At 38.6% G+C, this 21,184-nt stretch overlaps 1 protein-coding gene and 1 long non-coding RNA gene across 3 annotated transcripts in view; one reads left to right on the top strand and one right to left on the bottom strand.

Annotated features, from left to right (window-relative positions):
• The window catches only part of kiaa1549lb (KIAA1549-like b), a 98,657-nt gene extending 78,428 nt beyond the window's left edge, over positions 1–20,229 (top strand). Inside the window, exons 18-23 of one of the 2 annotated variants that reach the window (XM_055174222.2) lie at positions 12,975–13,352; positions 13,880–13,977; positions 14,581–14,717; positions 17,716–17,867; positions 18,141–18,217; positions 19,862–20,002. In XM_055174222.2, coding sequence (XP_055030197.2) covers positions 12,975–13,352; positions 13,880–13,977; positions 14,581–14,717; positions 17,716–17,867; positions 18,141–18,170 — 795 coding nt within the window. In that variant the 3' untranslated portion in view covers positions 18,171–18,217; positions 19,862–20,002. Of the gene's footprint in view, positions 1–12,974; positions 13,353–13,879; positions 13,978–14,580; positions 14,718–17,715; positions 17,868–18,140; positions 18,218–19,861 lie in introns of both variants that reach the window. The other variant, XM_055174221.2, reaches the window with a different exon arrangement.
• Positions 264–12,556, bottom strand: LOC141349672 (uncharacterized). Its single transcript, XR_012357618.1, has 3 exons — positions 12,337–12,556; positions 1,590–1,654; positions 264–1,278 (listed from the first exon to the last, which is right to left on the bottom strand). It is a non-coding gene; the product is annotated as an uncharacterized lncRNA (long non-coding RNA).
• Positions 20,230–21,184: the final 955 nt, after the last annotated feature.

The raw sequence follows: 21,184 nt of genomic DNA, 5'->3' as shown, positions 1-21,184 counted from the left end.
AAATATTTGGATTAATGTATAAAATGTTTACATTAATCTTGGAACTATAATTTTATTTTTTATTGTTTTGTCATTGTTGTATTTTCTTTGTCTTATGTTTTTACAGTGCTGTAACTATAACAAATTGAAGCCATTTTAAACGTCCTGATTCATAAATTTGACATGCCAATATCCTGTACCTAGAGAAGATAAAAATAATCTCTAGGATTATTCCTGGTTTGCTTATGTTATACTCTTATACTGATTGAGATTGTAATCACTCACTCTAAAAATGGTTGGGTTAAAAACAACCCAATTGGCAACCCAGCGCTGGGTAAATATTGGACAGAACACATGCTGGGTTAAAGTAACCCAACACGTTGGGTAACACATTTTAACCCAGCAGGTTGGGTTGTTGAGAAAACCCAACATGTAGTCATTTTAACCATTTATGGGATTAATATTCTGGGTTTTGGGTTATTCTTGCTGGGTTATTTTTATCATGTGCTTTATTGTAAATCAAGACCCTTGTTAACAGCAAATAAATGTTTATTTGACTGCAAAATAACTACAAACTCTTGCATTTTTACAGTTGTAAGTTGCAAAATCATTTAAAGGACTGCTTACTGACCCAAGTATAAATATATTTATAAAATATCATAAATTATGCACATTATAGTAACAATTTAACAGGTTGAATCAATTCGTTTGAATTTAAGACAGAATTTGTAATTTTACAATATATGAAATTCTGAAATGTACATAAACAAAACTACAGCAGTGTAAGAAAAGAAACAATGTAATTGTTAAATTAAAAGTTAAATCATTCATAGATGTGTTAAGTTTTTTTTAAAGAACAAATGTTTTAAGTTTCACAGAATGGAATGTATTTGACTAAAAATACTTCATTTATTAACAAAGATGTACAAAGGAATCGAACAGGAGAGGATTCATCCATTTGAAAAATGACAGACTACAGGAATTCCCATAGAAGCATATTGCCTGGGGTATTTATTTTCAAGCACTTAAAATGCCTTTTAACCAGAGACTGTAAAAAATATGCAAGTAGTGTCCGTGACGTCACCTATTCGTTTGTGAAGAGCATTTTTGAAGCTTTAAGTAGGCGGTGCGTGCCGTCGCCATCTTGGCCGAATTGCAGTTTAAGTCACTTCCGTATTCAGAGAGACTGATTGAGAAAAAAGATTGAGAGATCTGCTGCATGTTTCCCATGACCAGGACAAAAGGAAAGGGTTTCGAGGATTCTGTCCAGAGAAGAAATTCCACCACATTTGTTGCAATCTACAAAAGAGGAAAAAACTTTTAGTGGTCTGAACTGAATTATCAGATTTAAGTATTCAGAAAACCATGTGGGCCAAGTGAATTATACATTTTATAAAAATTACAAGGCTTTCTTTTGCATCCCTGGCCGCATTACCACCACGTGTGAGATTTTTTTCCCAAAAATGCAATGGCCTGTTGTCAGTTTGCATAAGACTGACAAATAGGATGATCTGACTATAAAGAATAAAGTGCTGCAGAACTAAAATGTAGCAGATAATTAAGACATTCTTAATATTTTTTAAATAGGAATTATTAAATGTTATACTTACTGGCTGAAGTTGTATGAAGGTCTTGCTAGCCTCATCAATGGATGGACATAAAAACTCTGCACACTCTAAAAAAAAAGAATTGGAAAACAACATCACATCTGATCTCTGCTAAAAACATAACATCTCTGATACAGTATCAGCCACAGATCAGGGGTTGGTCAATATTAATTTGAAATCACAGGAGACAACCCAAAAATATTATGAAATTAAAGCTGCAAGCAGCATTTACCGGGTTTCGAGCATTAATGCACGTCAAAGACGTCAGACATCGTCGACCAGGCTGATCCAGCATCCACAAAAACAAAAGAGGTGGTCAGAAACGGTTCATACAGACTATGTATGCTTAAACACGCGTGCACCTATAGGACAAAATTGTCACTTCCTTAATGTGAAGTCATTCGCAGCTACCACACACACGTTCAAAGTTGTCAGCAAAAAAGGTGTTATCATTCAGTGAAATGTCTCCCTCTCTTCTCACGGAACATTGACAAACAGAACACTGAAGGAAATGTTTGTGGTGCTTGCAGTGGTAAAACTTGGGTCACAAAATGTTAAAATAGTGTTAATGAGTCAAAAGAGCCGAACCTCATGTCTCTACGATGTTCTGATACAGAGATACAGCTCTTGTTAAATGGTTGCTAGGGTATTCTCATTGGTTGCTAGTGACTGAATTGCAATCCACCAATGATTATACTCAAAGCCATGAAAGACATTATCCATGATGACTCATGATTTTAGATGTAAGGTTGCAGTATTTTTAAGTGAAAAAAAAAACAAATAACCACTAGGTGGCGCTATGACAGACTCGTGTATGCAACCTCAGGTCATGACTGTGTTACTTGTAGCTAGAATCACGGCTATTCACTTTAGTTTAGTAAAGAAACAGTTGTATGATCATTGAGCTTACTCAATGTCAAAGGTTTTGTTCAATTATGAGGCCAACTAGTGGTGCAGGCATACAATTTTTTTTGTATTGCCTCAGACTCTGCTCAGACATCAGCGTATCAAATTTGGTGAAAAAATGTCATTTCGTTGCAGAGTTATAAGCATTTATATCTAAAAAACACAAAAAATGAATGTAATTTTTCGTTTTTTGCAATTTTCGGCCATTTCTGATGGAAATTTTAACATAACACCAATGGAACTTTTTGTTCAGAAGTTCAAGTTAATTTCTTCTTATGGTTATTTCGAGTCGATCGGAATAACCCTCGCGGAGTTATTCGCGCATGTTTTTTAAGCGCTATTTTGCTGTGCAGGGCTAACCGTAAGGCGAAACCTGGCATGTATGGTATCGTTGGACTCGGCAACAATTCAAAACTCTTAGTAAAAAAGTCCCATGAAAATACGTCAAACTCAGCCTAAGTTATAAGCATTTACATGATTTGTCTGACCACTAGGTGGCGCTGTGACGAAACGAGGCACGCAACCTCAGGCCATGACTGTCATCACAAATACCAAGTGTCGTGTTGATACTTCATTTCTGTCCCCAGTTATAGCCAAAAAAGTCCAATTGGCTGCGCACACTTCAGACGTTTGGGCTTGACATATCGACCGTGAGTCGAAAATTCAACTTTTTTTTAATAATTATTGATATTCGAACTCCAAGGAACATTTTAGCACTGGAACGATTCTGATCGAGCGAAAAACCTAGGACTAGTTCGTTTTTATTTTTTTCGACAAAATCGAAAATACAGAAAAAATTTTATGGCGGAAATAAAATCGGAGATATACATTTTTTAAGTTTGGAACCAGGGATTACAATGATACCAAACACTTGACTGTCTGATGTCCGGTTTAGGAGTTATGAGCACCAACGCGTCGGGCATTGCTATAGCGCCACCTATGGGCCGATTTGGCTGATTCACTGTATCTGAGTAGCCTGCTAATATACAACCAGTTGACCAAGTGGCAAGTTTCTACGACTTACGGTTTGGGCTGGGCAACGCGTTTTACCGTGGAAAAATAATAATAAATATAGCTGCAAGCAGCAATTGTCGGGTTTCGAGCATTAAAGCACGTCAAAAACGTCAGACGTCGATTACCAGGCTGAGGAGTTGCACCCGAATACAGACACAATGAATGATAGACCACCTCGCTCCAGAAAAACGAAAGAGATGGTCAAAAGCGGATCATACAGACTATTTATGCTTACACACATGTGCACCTATAAGACAAACATGTAATGTCCTTAATGTGAAGTTATAAGGATAATTTGTTAACGAGAATTAGTTATTCAGATTTATACGGAAACATACAATTCAGAAATGGCTGTGTTTAGTTTAACTAAAAGGCCATTGAGTCGTGGTATGGTCATCAATGGTTCAAACAGACTGCGGACGTGCATATACGACACAAACAGCAGCGCAGCAGACCGCAAAGACTTACAGTGGACAGCACATCAAAGATGTCAGACGTCGTCGACCAGGCTGATCCAGCATCCACAAAAACGAAAGAGATGGTCAGAAACAGTTCATACAGACTATGTATGCTTAAACACACGTGCACCTATAGGACAAACATGTCACGTGCTTAATGTGAAGTCATTCGCTTGGGTTCAAGCGATTTGGGATCTTATGACCTTTAAGGGCATGCCTGAGTAGATTTGCGGCATTGTACAAAATAAATGATGAAAAGTAAGCTACCAGACACACTTGTTCATAGTTGTCGTCATAGCCGAACCCCATGTCTCTAAGATGTTCTGATACTGAGATACAGCTCTTGCTAAATGGTTGCTAGGGTATTATCATTGGTTGCTAGGGAGTGAACTGCAATCCACCAATGATTATACTCAAAGCCATGAAAGGCACAATCTATGATGACTCATGATTTTAGATGTAAGGTTGCAGTATTTTTAAGTGAAAATAACAAATAACCACTAGGTGGCGCTATGTCAAACTCGTGCATGTAACCTCGGGTCATGACTGTGTTACATGTAGCTAGTATCACGGCTATTCACTTTAGTTTAGTGAAGAAACAATTGTATGACCATTAGGCTTACTCAATGTCAAAGGTTTTGTTCAATTATGAGGCCAACTACTGGTGTAGGCAAACAATTTTCTTTGTATTGCCTCAGACTCTGCTGAGACATCAGCATATCAAATCTGGTAAAAAAATGTCATTTCATAGCGGAGTTATAACCATTTATGTGTAGAAAACACAAAAAATGAATGTAATTTTTCGTTTTTTGCAATTTTCGGCCATTTCTGATGGAAATTTTCACATAACGCCAATAGAGTTTTTTGTTCAGAAGGAACAATTAATTTCTTCCTATGGTGTTTTCGAGTCGATCGGAATAACGCTCTCGGAGTTATTTACGCATGTTTTGTAAGCACAGTTTTTGCAGTGCAGAACTAACCGTAAGGCAAAACCTGGTATGTTTGGTATCGTAGGACTTGGAAACAATTCAGGATGATAAAAAAAACAACTCCCATGAAAATCTCTTGACCACAGATAAAATTATAGGCGTGAAAGTTGTAACCATTGCATAATCACAGTATTTAGTGCCATTTTCCCCGTTATAGCGCCATCTAGTGTCCGATCGGCGAGCTTTTTATATCACGGCCTAAGACCGATGACCTACAAATATGATTCAAGCCCCGTGATGATATCTCAAACGACTCTCGAGTTATGGCCGTTTTAATGTTTTAAGCTCCGCCCAGTTTGGTTTTTGGCCACTCCTTGCGTGATTGAATGTAAATTTCAATTTTTTTTTGATAATTATTTATATTCACACTCCACAGAATCAATCAGCCTTGGTTAGGTTCAGATCGGGCGAAAAACCAAGGACTAGTTCGCAAAAGTAGGTTTGAACGTTATCGCCAATAACTCACAAACCGTTTGATTGACAGCAACGCTTCCAGAGGCAAAGTTTTTTGTCATGAGCCGATCTATCATATGATGTCATGTTTGTTTGTGTACGTCAAACGTCACGTGATACAGGCACCGAAATACGGTATTACGCCCCCTAGTGGCCAAATGACACCAAAATTCTTACAGGCCTTCAGGAGCAGTACACGAAGAAGCACAGTGCGTTTCGTTCCGATCGACCTTTGTTAACCCTGTCAAATCAGTCCTCAACCTTCATTGGCCGACGACGGCCATGTTTTTGAAGATACGCCAATGTCCTTCTAGACCCTTATGGTACATTGCACAAAGACATACAATACAAAATATCAGAGGTGTGGACTCGAGTCATGTGACTTGGACTCGAGTCAGACTCGAGTCATGAATTTGATGACTTCAGACTCGACTCGACAAAATGTACAAAGACTTGCAACTCGACTTGGACTTGAACATCAATGACTCGTGACTTCACTTGGACTTGCGCCTTATGACTCGAGAAGACTTGCTACTTCACACGAAAACCTGGGGAATTTTTTTTCACACGGGCGCGCGGCTCTCAGTGTATCTGCATCTGTGAAAAAAAAAATGTGCACAACCTGCATGCAGAGAGCACGCGCGCTGCCTGCACGACAGCCAATCACTGTACTGTAGTCCCACATTGGTTTGGATGTTGGGACCGTACCAGCAGTACAGCTCAGCAGTGGTGTAGTCTACGTGATACGCAGGTACACGCCTTATACCCACTAGGAATTGTCAAGGAATTTCGTATACCCACTAAAAATAGCGCGAGGATGTGTAACAGGATGGTGACCAGCATGCTACATTTGCTACTTTAGCGGGTTGAAATGCATATACATATTAGGCTATATATTTGGTGTGTTTGACTTCCTGCCGACTGCGCAATCTGATCGGCATATGAAATTACTATTGCGGCGCGAAAGTGACTGGGGAGCAGACCGATGTGGCGCCACAGGCGAATGACAGCAAAGTACCGCGAGAGTGATTCCAGTTATCACATGGAGAACTCTGCTTTGAATCGCTCTCGCGGTACTTTGACATCACCAAGAGGTCTGCTTAGCGCCAAATGAAGTCAAACCTGCAGTGTAGCTGCTCACGCGACACTGTAAACAAACACTCCATATGAAGTGAACGAGTGCTGCAACATAAAATCCGGAATTAACAACGCACATGTGAGTAAACAACAACATTTAAATCATCAGTCCAGTTCATTACTTTATCTGGAGGTAAGGCTCCAAATGCAATAAAATAAGCCCGTGTTTATGTCCTGATGGTTTTTAGCTGCCTTCAGCATGTGTTAAACTTTCCTTCTCTGTGTTCATTTATATATCTACGTTCAAGATGTATACGATCTTAAACTTCTGTTTGATTTGGGTGTCTAATATTAGGCAATATGATAATCTTGTAACAATATTTTTCATTTTTAGACAATGCTTGTATTATATGCAAATAAGCTTTTTATATCAAAGACTATGCAAATTAGAGTTAATTCATTGTCATCTTAAATGTGTATTAAATAAAAACATTTACACCATTAAATTACACATGGTAATATTATCAATGGTTGTCAGATATAGCTATTGAAAGAGTGGATTTTTTTCTCCTTCAATGCATGTTTTAGCCATGGTTTGAAGATTGTAAACAGTTTATTTAATTTTAATTAACAGTTGAGTAGCTTTTGGCCCTGAGTTAGATGTTAATTAACACTAAACTAGTAAAAAAAATCAGTCCAGTTTCCCCAGCTGTAAATGCCATTGGCTATTAAAGTCTTTTTTTTCTCTTATAATAAACTGACATGTTCATACACATTCAGTTTATGTGTTTATGAGTAAACTTTCAGAATGCTCTGTTACATGAATATCTATACTGTGTGCATCTGTGAGTGTAGTGGTGCATATGGGGTGTCGGGCTGGGACGATTGAGCATAAGGGTCGAAGGGAAAACAAAAATCTAGACTACACCACTGCAGCTAAGTCATTACATTGACATGGCAGAAGGACAGAATGCCCTTTTGTTCTGGGCACTATTCCTTCACTCTTTTAAGTAGCCATCCGAGTTTTGGCAGTGCCCCCTCCTAGTTCTCCAGTGGAGCGAGTTTTCAGCCATGGTGGCATCATTCTGCGTCCCTATCGTGCACAAATGACTGACAGACTTTTGGCAAATTTGATCTTTTGCAAATGCAATGCAGTATAGGGGCCTCCCTCCACCTGTCCACAGCACGCATTTTATTTCTGTGGTAAGAGGACTTGAAATGACTCGAAAGTAAAATGGTAGGACTTTGGACTCGACTTGAGACTTGTTGGCTTTGACTTCTGACTCGACTTGGGACTTGCCTCGTCTTTGACTCGACTTGACTCGGGACTCGAAAGCAAAGACTTGAGACTTACTTGTGACTTGCATAACAATGACTTTGTCCCACCTCTGCAAAATATTAAGTGTATCGGGCTAACGGTTGTGTAGTAATAGCCATTCCCGATCTCAAGCCTGTTACAGCGCCACCTAGTGGCCAAAATCCGCATCTTTTTTACTGTGATCCCGGAGTGAGCTGGTACATATGTGTACCAAACCTCGTTAAGATATCTCAAACCGTTCACGAGTTATAGCCATTTCAGTGACGATAGGCTACTTCCTGTATGGAGTTTTGGTGCCCCCTAGTGACCCTGAAGCGGAATTTCAAATTCTGTTCGATAATTATTTACCTACTCACTCCACAGATTTCTCCTGCATTGGAACGATTCCGATCGGGCGAAAAACCTAGGACTAGTTCATTTTGGCTAGAAATGCATATTATGCAAATTAGCGAAAAAATTTGCATACCGGAAATGAAATCGGAGATATACATTTTTTAAGTTTGGAGCCAGGGATTATAATGATACCAAACACTTGAGTGTATGATGTCCGGTTTAGGAGTTATGAGCCCAAACGCGTCGGGCATTGCTATAGCGCCACCTATGGGCCGATTTGGCTGATTCACTGTATCTGAGTAGCCTGCTAATATACAACCAGATGACTAAGTGGCAAGTTTCTACGACTTACGGTTTGGGCTGGGCAATGCGTTTTAGCGTGGAAAAATAATAAATAATAAATATAGCTGCAAGCAGCAATTGCCGGGTTTCGAGCATTAAAGCACGTCAAAAACGTCAGACGTCGATTACCAGGCTGAGGAGTTGCACCCGAATACAGACACGATGAATGATAGACCACCTCGCTCCAGAAAAACGAAAGAGATGGTCAAAAACGGATCATACAGACTATTTATGCTTACACACATGTGCACCTATAAGACAAACATGTAATGTCCTTAATGTGAAGTTATAAGGATAATTTGTTAACGAGAATAAGTTATTTAGATTTATACGGAAACATACAATTCAGAAATGGCTGTGTTTATTTAACTAAAAGGCCATTGAGTCGTGGTATGGTCATCAATGGTTCAAACAGACTGCGGACGTGCATATACGACACAAACAGCAGCGCAGCAGACCGCAAAGACTTACAGTGGACAGCACATCAAAGATGTCAGACGTCGTCGACCAGGCTGATCCAGCATCCACAAAAACGAAAGAGATGGTCAGAAACAGTTCATACAGACTATGTATGCTTAAACACACGTGCACCTATAGGACAAACATGTCACAAGCTTAATGTGAAGTCATTCGCTTGGGTTCAAGCGATTTGGGATCTTATGACCTTTAAGGGCATGCCTGAGTAGATTTGCTGCATTGTACAAAATAAATGATGAAAAGTAAGCTACCAGACACACTTGTTCATAGTTGTCGTCATAGCCGAACCCCATGTCTCTAAGATGTTCTGATACTGAGATACAGCTCTTGCTAAATGGTCGCTAGGGTATTCTCATTGGTTGCTAGGGAGTGAACTGCAATCCATTAATGATTATACTCAAAGCCATGAAAGGCACAATCTATGATGACTCATGATTTTAGATGTAAGGTTGCAGTATTTTTAAGTGAAAATAACAAATAACCACTAGGTGGCGCTATGTCCAACTCGTGCATGTAACCTCGGGTCATGACTGTGTTACATGTAGCTAGTATCACGGCTATTCACTTTAGTTTAGTGAAGAGACAATTGTATGACCATTAGGCTTACTCAATGTCAAAGGTTTTGTTCAATTATGAGGCCAACTACTGGTGTAGGCAAACAATTTTCTTTGTATTGCCTCAGACTCTGCTCAGACATCAGCATATCAAATCTGGTAGAAAAATGTCATTTCATAGCGGAGTTATAACCGTTTATGTGTAGAAAACACAAAAAATGAATGTAATTTTTCGTTTTTTGCCATTTTTGGCAATTTCTGATGGAAATTTTAACATAACGCCAATAGAGTTTTTTGTTCAGAAGGTAAAGTTAATTTCTTCCTATGGTCGTTTCAAGTCGATCGGAATAACCCTCGCGGAGTTATTCGCGCGTGTTTTGTAAGCGCTATATTTGCTGTGCAGAACTAACGGTAAGGCGAAATCTGGCATGATTGGTATCGTAGGACTCGGAAACAATTCAGGATGCTAAAAAAACAACTCCCATGAAAATCTCTTGACCACAGATAAAATTATAGGCGTGAAAGTTGTAACCATTGCATAATCACAGTATTTAGTGCCATTTTCCCCGTTATAGCGCCATCTAGTGTCCGATCGGCGAGCTTTTTATATCACGGCCTTAGACCTATGGCCTACAAATATGATTCAAACCCCGTGATGATATCTCAAACGACTCTCGAGTTATGGCCGTTTTAATGTTTTAAGCTCCGCCCAGTTTGGTTTTTGGCCACTCCTTGCGTGATTGAATGTAAATTTCAAATTTTTTTCGATAATTATTTATAGTCACACTCCACAGAATCAATCAGCCTAGGTTAGGTTCAGATCGGGCGAAAAACCAAGGACTAGTTCGCAAAAGTATGTTTGAACGTTATCGCCAATAACTCACAAACCGTTTGATTGACAGCAACGCTTCCAGAGGCAAAGTTTTTTGTCATGAGCCGATCTATCATATGATGTCATGTTTGTTTGTGTACGTCAAACGTCACGTGATACAGGCACCGAAATACGGTATTACGCCCCCTAGTGGCCAAATGACACCAAAATTCTTACAGGCCTTCAGGAGCAGTACACGAAGAAGCACAGTGCGTTTCGTTGCGATCGACCTTTGTTAACCCTGTCAAATCAGTCTTCAACCTTCATTGGCCGACGACAGCCATGTTGTTGAAGATACGCCAATGTCCTTCTAGACCCTCATGGTACATTGCACAAAGACATACAATACAAAATATTAAGTGTATCGGGCTAACGGTTGTGTAGTAATAGCTATTCTCGATCTCAAGCCTGTTACAGCGCCACCTAGTGGCCAAAATCCGCATCTTTTTTACTGTGATCCCGGAGTGAGCTGGTACATATGTGTACCAAACCTCGTTAAGATATCTCAAACCGTTCACGAGTTATAGCCATTTCAGTGACGATAGGCTACTTCCTGTATGGAGTTTTGGTGCCCCCTAGTGACCCTGAAGCGGAATTTCAAATTCTGTTCGATAATTATTTACCTACTCACTCCACAGATTTCTCCTGCATTGGAACGATTCCGATCGGGCGAAAAACCTAGGACTAGTTCATTTTGGCTTGAAATGCATATTATGCAAATTAGCGAAAAAATTTGCATACCGGAAATGAAATCGGAGATATACATTTTTTAAGTTTTGAGCCAGTGATTACAATGATACCAAACACTTGAGTGTCTGATGTCCGGTTTAGGAGTTATGATGCCCAACGCGTCGGGCATTGCTATAGCGCCACCTATGGGCCGATTTGGCTGATTCACTGTATCTGAGTAGCCTGCTAATATACAACCAGTTGACCAAGTGGCAAGTTTCTACGACTTACGGTTTGGGCTGGGCGATGCGTTTTAAGGCGGAAAAATAATAATAATAAAACAGACAAATACAATAGGTTTTCAGCACTTCGTGCTCGAAACCCACATAATAATAAAACAGACAAATACAATAGGTTTTCAGCACTTCGTGCTCGAAACCCTAATAAAACAGACAAATACAATAGGTTTTCAGCACTTCGTGCTCGAAACCCTAATGAATAAAAATAGTAACTAAATACGACTCAATAACACATCTAATTTCATATAACATATATACATGTTTGTTAACCGATAGTCACTTCCACGCAGCCTCCGTCTTGGTGACAAATACGAATATGTTTTCAAGTTCATGTCCAAACACTTAAATTGTTGTTTCATTTTAAAAGAGAGGAACAAGCAATATACATATAAGACACCGGTTCTTGGAAACGCGGTTTCGTTTTAATTTATCGACGCGTTACCTGCCGTACCGACGGTGAAGTGAACGTGCTGCCTTAGACAGACAGCGTAGACGCCGCCGGCTCCGTGATCCTCCGCCGCCGGTTAACATGTGCCCGCGCCTCGCGGTCTGTCTTTACATATCGAATGACAAGAAAGCAACTCGTTTGTCGCTAAATTTAATTTAACAGCGTCGCTATCGCTTGTTAAGCTGGGAAAGGGAAAACTATGCGCGTGTGACACAAAAAGCTGAAGTGGGGTTGCGAAGGTCGACTCGCGGGTTTGACTCGCTTTGTTAAAGGCTTACAGAAATTGTCATGAGTTAACGTAATCAAACGTGAGATGGGGATTTTGTAACATCTATTTTATTAATTTTATTAATATGCCATATCAAACATCTTAGAATGATTATTCGAGTCAATTTGTGTAAATGGCGATCTGAGGTAACAGTCGTCATTCCTCCAAATTACACCCGTCGTCTTAGTCTCTATAAATTAACACGTTGCTGTCTCGCAAAATGTTATAATCTTGTTTATATTCATGAAATGTTCACAAAAACATATAAACTTACCTTGAAACAACTGCTTCCAGTGTCCTTTCACGTGGACCGTTGCTGAGCACATTCAAACATCAAGGGCGCGAAGCACGTGAGCCTCTTCAAACAACCCAACATAATAACCCAGCAGTTTTAACCCAACACCTAGAAAACTGAAACTACCCAAAAAGTGTTTAAAATGTAAAAAAATAACCCAGCAAAACAACCCAACAGACTCAACCCAGCATTTTGGGTTAAAAAAAATAACCCAGCCATTTTTAGAGTGCTTGATTGTCTTCTAGATCATTTAATAAGTTGCAGAAACAAACATTCTGCCTTCATTTGCTCGTCTGCTTGGCATCCCAAACCAGTCTGACTTTTGAAGAATGCTGGTTTTTCATATGCATAGAAAATACAAGAAAATCATTTATTGAGTGCTTTCCCTATAATAAGCCTATAGGACAGTAACATTTGCTCAACCAATGGTGCATGTTTGAGGTGATGTTGTCAGTCTGTTTGAAGATGGGTGGAACAGTTTTTTTCATTATCTGGTGGTGCCAGGTCAGCAGATGTTGCACATTTGAGCTTTAAATTGTGCATTTGGTTAACAGTAAGCTTCAAAGTGCAATAATAACTCTTAAACATCAGTTTTTTTGTTTGTTTGTATGTTGCAGACTGAGCCAGAGATTATCGCAGAGACTGATGTGGACCGTCTGGCCAGCCGCCATTATTATGGATGTGGTCGACAGATCAAGGGTCAATCTGAAACATCCACGCTGAGTTCTCAGCCCTCTATCAATGAGGTTCGTCAACAGATGCACCTCCTGTTGGAGGAAGCCTTTAGTCTGGCTTCAGCTGGCCATTCCACCTCCGGCAGACACCATCACTCACACCATCAGCATCCACCGCTGGGGTCTTATGGTCTGGGTCCAGTCGTTCCATACTCAGAGGTGGTAACCAGCGCACCCGGCACCACTAGTCAAGGGCTGGGAGGCCTGCAATGGGTGCCAGCCTATAGACCAGACCCTTACCAGTACAGCCTGGCCAAACAGGTGCGGTTGCATTCTCAATTCACATTAAAGCTACAACAAACACTATTTGAAATAAAATAGTTTAATCAAAATTAAAGACATTGTGTTTGTTAATACACATTCCTGCTCTAGGGTGAAAGCAATTCATATATGCTTATTCCAAAGTATGCTTGTATTTGTAATATTTCTTCAAAGTGTAATACGTTTGACTTACCTGTCGTTATCATTACAATTATGAAATGATGTATCAGATTGTATAGTTGTATAGTTTTGTGTTAAGTAAGACATCAGCCAGGTTTATAATAAATGTTTAATAATTGTCCAATATTGTATATTTTAACTTTAAGCCTAGCACATGGTAGGTCATCATTGTATCTACAGACAGTCTTATCACTATGTTTTTTTATGTAGCAAACCTTGTAAAATATTTATGCATTTTGGTTACATCCCATCATGTCATTTAACTAGTACATATATCTACTGTATATATATACATATATATTTGTTTTATATTGTGTTTATGTGCTAATGTGGTAATTTTTCTGTAGGCGTTCAGATTTACTCAGCTTCCTGACATGGCTTTAGGGTCTCCTCCACCACCCATCCCTCCGAGAACAGGTCCTCCACCTGAACCCTCACTGAGACGGTCAGAACACACAAACATTTTATTTGATCTATTTTTTTATCTTCTTTTTAGGACCATTATCATGCGAGAAAAGCCATATCTTGTTTAATATGATGCCTGTTATCCTATTCATTGTGTTTTCTAAGGAATATTTCGTAGATGAACCCATTTAACTTTAAAAACACTATGAAAACAAGACTGGAGCTATGTGGCTTTTAATTCACGACTAGTAACTTTATTCTACAGCAGGCACTATATGATATATTGTACAGCAAAGCATCAGGTGACGTTTGGGAAGCTCTGCTGTACAATATAGGTTAGTGTCTCATGAAGTTAGACAAAATGTAATCTTAGCATATACACAGATTTAAAATATCCAGTTTCTATTTTTTTGCACTCATTTTGTTCTAATACATTCGCTTTATATAATAGATATATAAGCTAACCTATTCATTCTTTAAAAAAAAGCACAAGCCCTTCAGGATGTCCCTAATTTCCAATAGGAAATAGGTTAACAAGAAATAACTGCGTGTTTAATGCTCTTTTTCTAACAGTGTGTCAATACTTACATCTGGTGGTCAAATTGTATTAGTGCATTTGTGAAGCTGTTCTCATTTTCCTCAGGTCCTCCTCTGATCTTGGACCAAAGGGTCCCTGCTCTGAGTCTTCAGCACAGAGTCAGCATGACAGCGCCACCTATATGCCAGACAGCAGAGCGCCACATCCACCTGTCACTACAGAAACTATTTCCAACCACTCAGGTCAGTGTGCATAATACAAATGGAAAAATTCAGCTGTCAAGGCATGTAATAATCCTCCCACTAATAAGTACATTTCAGTTTGAAGTGGGTTTACTTTTAGTAATAATGTGCCAGGGCTTTAAAATAGCAAACTGGGAATACAAAAGGCATGACTGCCAGTGTGGCATCATCTGATTATGTAAGGAATAATTGACGACCGGCCATTGAATTATAAGAAAATAATGCACACCTAAGGTGGTAATGTGGCACGATACAAGGCGGAGTGTGCATTATTTTCGAATAATTCAAAAGACCGGAGTCAATTATTCCTCTTATACCACGGTTATCACAAACATTGCTCTGGTGCCCATTTTTAAGACATTTTAAAGGTAAGGTGTGCCGTTTCCAGAAAAATAATTAACACCCATGGAACATTTCTCAGCCAATCAGAATAAAGCATTCAACAGCCCCGTGGTATAAAATGGGATAATGGTTATGTCCATGCACCCAATAAAGTAAAAAGACATTTAATTTTGAAAACAAAAAGAAATTATTTCACAAGGCTTGAAATGGAAACTTGGTAGTTCTGCTTCAACAGACATAATCTCTTACAGTACCAGTTTAATGTGTTTAATTGTATCTAAGAAATCATATAAAAACAAAAACTGATACAATATCAAGAAAAGTTGGAAAGCTGTGTGGAAAATCAGACACAAGCCGATCAAAGACACAGCAGCTATGGGCCACCTGAAACTTATTTAGCCCGCACTTAGTCTATATATGTATTCAAAAAGAAAAAAAAGTTGGATAAATGCTAACATGACTACCAGGTGCATAGTACAACTTCATTGTTTTATTTCATAGTAATTTTATATTTACTTATGCTTAAAGGATAATTCCGGTATTTAACACTTTGAGTCTCATTTCTGGTTTGTTTTGGATGAAGTACAGTGATGGACACTGAAATTTTGACAATGGGTCGTGTCTTGAGTTTTTGACTCGTTTAGAAGCGTCTCTTGACTGCTTTAGAATGGAAGTCAATGGCCATGCACAAACATGTCATTAAAACAACACTTAACGTTCATTTTCAAAACTGTGCTACTCACCGAGTGGTTCGTTGTGTTCGTTGATGATTAAAAACAAGTTGTGTAGCGAAATACAGTTTCTGTCGTGTTTTATTTGGCATTTTGTAAAATTCCATTGACTTCTCTTGGAAGACTGTTTGCTCGCTGATATATCACTCCGCCGCCGGGAAACAGAAAAGGGTCTGTTTGTTTTTACATGTGGTTGTAGTTTTTTCGCTCGGTTTCTCTCAGGAGAAATTTTTCCCATATTTTTAGGGCTGGACCAGAATATTCGAATATTCGTTCCGTGGGTTGACATTCGAATATATATATAAATATTTTACAGCGTTAATGCAGAGCTTTTGCCAAGCAGGAAGTGCGCTTCACGCTCCCGCTCTATAGGTGGCGCAGACAGACCAACATCCATAGCAAACAGCCACCAAACGGCACCAGTGTGGAAGAGATCGCCTTGAACGTAAAGCGCGCTTCCTGCTTTGGCATTCACGCTAATAGTGTTGTAAATAACGTTCAGTTTCTTGCAAAACTGATTGATTTGCTTCACAAGACGTCAATATGTCACAAGGAGTTATGGGGGATTACTGTTGTATTGGATATATATGCTTTAGCTCTTAAAGTGTGCGGATCTGTTGACTTGCATGACGGAGCACTGGGGTTTCTGCAAAATATCTTCTTTATTGTTCTGCAGATGAAAAAAACATATTGGATGGTGTAAGTGTTATAAATAAACTTGATTTTGAAAGTATGCTACCGTTTTATTACAGTTTGTTGGACTACGTTCATTCATGCTTCAGACTCAAATATAGAGCGGAAGTATATACACGGTTGTGAGGTATCTGAAAAAATAGTTCCACTATAGCAAATAACACGGATTGAAATCATACATTGCGCCAATATATTTGTTTTTAATCATCAACGAACACCACGAACCACTCGATGAGTAGTACAGTTTTGAAAATGAACGTTAAGTGTTGTTTTAATGACATGTTTGTGCATGGCCATTGACTTCCATTCTGAAGCAGTCAAGAGACGCTTCTAAATGAGTCGAAAAGTCAAGACTCGACCCATTGTCAAAATTTCTGTGTCCATCACTGTAGTTCATCCAAAACAAACCAGAAATGAGACTCAAAGTGTTAAATACCGGAATTATCCTTTAATATGGTTAAATAGCTTGGATAGCGTAATGGCATCCCCTATTGACCAGCTATATAATTACTTTCATTCTTTTGCATTCCTAAAAATCTAAAAAAAAAAATATTAACACAAAAATTATTATATTTGATCCAACAATGGGTTAAAGCAACCCAGCATTTGGGTTAAAAGAACCCAGCACATGTTAAATTACAACCCAAGGTTTATCCCTTTAAGTTGATAATAACCCAGCATTTTTAGAGTGCATTCAGTAGTTAAAAACAATAAACTAAAACTTGTAGTTTACATGACATGTAGTTTCATGAAAGCAACATAAGCAACATAAATTGGGATAGTTCATCCAAAACTTGTATGAGTTTCTTAATTCTGTTGATCCGACATATTTTTAATAAATTTATTTCACATTAGATAATACCAACATATTAAATACAGTATTACAGTATTATATAAATAAAGATAAAAATGCATGTCACATTTGATGATGAGGACAATCTCACTTCAGAAAAACATTGAGTACATCTGTAGTTCTAGTAGTTACAGGTAAAATGACAATATTATCTGTATCTACAGATAATATCCACATTTTACCTATAACTACTGGGAAATAAAGGGCGTTCATGTATTAGACTGTAAAATTATTTTTGATATAATTTTTTTTAAATAACGATAATATAAGAGACAACATAATGTAATTTTACCATCCTCAAAGAAAAAGCTCATGTCATGTCAAATGGTCATATAGTTTAAGTATATCCTAAACTGTCATGATTTATTTGTTACATCAGGAAATCCCATGACAGCAGTGTATGCCATCCCAGCCACTCGTCCTGGGTACACGGGCTATTTCATCTCTACGCCACCGTCCTCCTACCACAGCCCGTCCTGGATGTCTTACCCACCTGAACCCGAGGATGTGCCACCTCAGTGGGCTGAATCTGTAAGAACCTCGTTTATACAATACAGTCCTCTATCAGGAGGCCAATTCTGCAATCTGGGTTGCATCCCAAGATGCCAGTGTTGCAATGCATGAATCCTTTATGCAATTTAATATGGCATAAACCTCGTGGACTGCAACCAAGGCAAACAGAATGCTCTACATCGTGTTGAATGTGGGGGCATCCTGGCCTTTGGCGCAAGACTCATCTGTTTTAATCCCTGCTTGTATATCCCTGTTTCAATCAAAATGCCTTCACACAGTGTCTTTTTGCAGAACCAGTGTCATTTAGAAACCATTTGCTGAACTGAATTTATCGCTGACGTTGAGCGGACACACAACAAATATCCGGGGTAGTTGAGCACATTTCTTCAAATGAACACTTTTAATTTTACTCTCTGTCACATGTTCAGGGTTGTGCACCATTCAGAATCAAGTTGAAAATGCCTTTCAATTACAAGTTTTTCTTTCATTTGAACCAAATTTTACTTAAAGGATAAGTCCATTTTCTTAAAAAAATCCAGATAATTTACTCACCACCATGTCATTCAAAATGTTGATGTCTCTCTTTGTTCAATCGAGAAGAAATTATGTTTTTTGAGGAAAACATTCCAGGATTTTTCTCATTTTAATGGACTTTAATGGACCCCAACACTTAACAGTTTAAAACGAAGTTTCAAATGACTCTAAACTTACTTACTTATTCATTTAGCTGACGCTTTTATCCAAAGCGACTTACAATTGCAAAAGTCAGAGGTCGCACACCTCTGGAGCAACTAGGGGTTAAGTGTATTGCTCAGGGACACAATGGTGTGTCACAGTGGATTCAAACCCGGGTCTCTTACACCAAAGGCGTGTGTCTTATCCACTGCGTCATCACCACAAAGTGGCCATCACCACGCCATAAACGATCCCAAACGAGGCATAAGGGTCTTTTCTAGCGAAAGATTGTCATTTTTTACAAGAAATATAAAAAATATGCACTTTTAAACCACAACCACATAAAAGTGCATATTTTTATTGCCAAAATGACAATCGTTTCGCCTCGTTTGGGATCGTTTAGAGTCGTTTGAAACTGCAATTTTAAACTGCATTCAAAGTTTAAGTGTTGAGGCTCATTAAAATGAGAAAAATTCTGGAATGTTTTCTCAAAAAACATAATTTCTTCTCGACTGAACAAAGAAAGACATCAAAATTTTGGATGACGTGGTGCTGAGTAAATTATTTTGATTTTTTTTGGAAAATGGACTAATCCTTTAAGGTGAGAATGCAGATTTTAGTTAGAATTTTAGTAAGAATAATTTAAACAGTGGAAAAGTGAAGTGAAATTATTCCAGCAAAACAATTATTATTTTTTACCTCAGTGATGTGAAAAATCTCCGTCAGATTCTGCCATTTCAAAGATTTCCCATAATCCCAAATTTCCCAGAATACTTTACACATTATTATTAAGTATATCTATACAATGCATATCCATATGTTATATCTTTATTATTTTGACTGTATAGAGCTTACATATCAGGCAATAAATAGCCAAAATTGGTCAGAAATACTTGCATGTTTTGCATGTCATCATCACAACTATGACATTCCTCTGTTTTGTTCTGAATTGCAATGCAATAAATTTCCTATTCTTTTCATTCCCATTCTGCATCTTGTGGAGGGTGGCTGATTCAATTGAAATGTCTGAATTTTGCTCAACCCTGAATCACAAGTTGGCCCTCGTTCAAAGTATTTATGATTTCACAATTCATGGTTTAATGCAAATAATCAAATTCCATCATTTTTGTTTTGATATTGATTCTAAACCGTTTTAGTTTACCTTATTGTGTGTGTCGTTCTTGTGCATTTGTCTATTAGTTCCTTTTTTAAGTGCAGAGGTTGACCTACTTTAGTACAGATCGAGACTCAGCAACATAACACTTATGAAAACAATACAGTTTGGACGCTTGTCTTTAGCATAACTCTTGTTAACTGTTTGCTGGCTTCTCTTTCAGATTCCCTTACCGGGTTACGCAGAGGCCTTTCCTCACCCCCACTATCCTCAGGGCAGCCCTCTCCTTTGGCACCACCGCCAGGCTACGTCGGGACAGGGCGGTCCAGATCATCCACCCTGTTCAGCATCCCAGCAGAGTCTAGCAGAGTCTGGAGATCTGATCAGTCCTGACACCCCCCTCAGCGGTCTGTCCACTTCAGCTCTGATCAAAGCCATCCGTGATGAAGTGGCCAAACTGGCCAAGAAGCAAGCGGACATGTTTGAGTTCCAGGTGTAGAGCTGATATCAACACATACATGTCTTCTCTATTGATGAAATTTTATTGAATCCTTTACTCCTTCAATTAAATGCCGGTCTGCTGTTTATACAGATTTTGTGTGGTTCTCTTTAGCTCTGTGCCATTGTAGTATAACATATATGTAATTCAAGGTTTTATTTAATGGGACAATATGACAGTCAATTGTGTTGTGTTTAAGTAATTATTTAAAACAGAAACTTTCAGTAAATTTCCAAGGCAGCCCATTAAAATGTGAAAAAAAACACAGTTTGCAACATCAATACTTTCAAAGCCACAATACAATGTTTAGGCTTAAGATGTGTCCAAATGAGTGCGTTAACATGCACAGAATAAGCAGATAACTATCAAAAATCTGCTTTTTATAGAAACCTGAAATTTGGAGATTTGTCAGATTTCTCGCAGGCAGTGATGTCACCGCCTATAGTACATATAGTCGTTCAAAAAGCCGGCGGGAAATCTGTCCTAAGTTATACTGTTGTATCTCTTCTCATGTCTGAGTCGAGCACAGACCTTTACGTGTTACTTTGCGCTTCTGCGTGTGACGTTTATCTTTCACATGCAAAGACATGCGCACATTAACAAAACTCCGAGAGGCGGTTAAGGTGTTCACATGCATTGCTAACTACCTGTGCTACGCCGTTTATTACGCGTTTACATGACCACACACATTATGAGTTTATTAAGCATAGTCGGCGTAAGACTGTGCATGTAAGCGCACTCTTGACTTGACACTAAAGTCTGACAGTTTGATCGAATAAAAAGTGTGAGCTGAATCCCTCGGCCTTGCCTTTAATTTAAATGAATGAGTTATTGGCTCACTTTACAAAATGTTGAATAAGGATGACAGAAAGAATGTACTGAATTTCAATTCAAAGAAATTCAACACAGTCACAAAACAAAGATGCCTAAAGATGTAAAACCAGAGGGCTCCTGCGCTCATGATTTGACCTTGTTAGGTACAAAAGATGGTTGATATTATAACAGTCAGAAATATTAGAATGGGAACCATCATTTTATATACTGTAT

The sequence above is a fragment of the Misgurnus anguillicaudatus genome, chromosome 15 (genome assembly GCF_027580225.2).
Source record: "Misgurnus anguillicaudatus chromosome 15, ASM2758022v2, whole genome shotgun sequence".
NCBI classification, from domain to species: Eukaryota; Metazoa; Chordata; class Actinopteri; order Cypriniformes; family Cobitidae; genus Misgurnus; species Misgurnus anguillicaudatus.
This window is presented reverse-complemented; position numbering and strand designations above follow the sequence as displayed.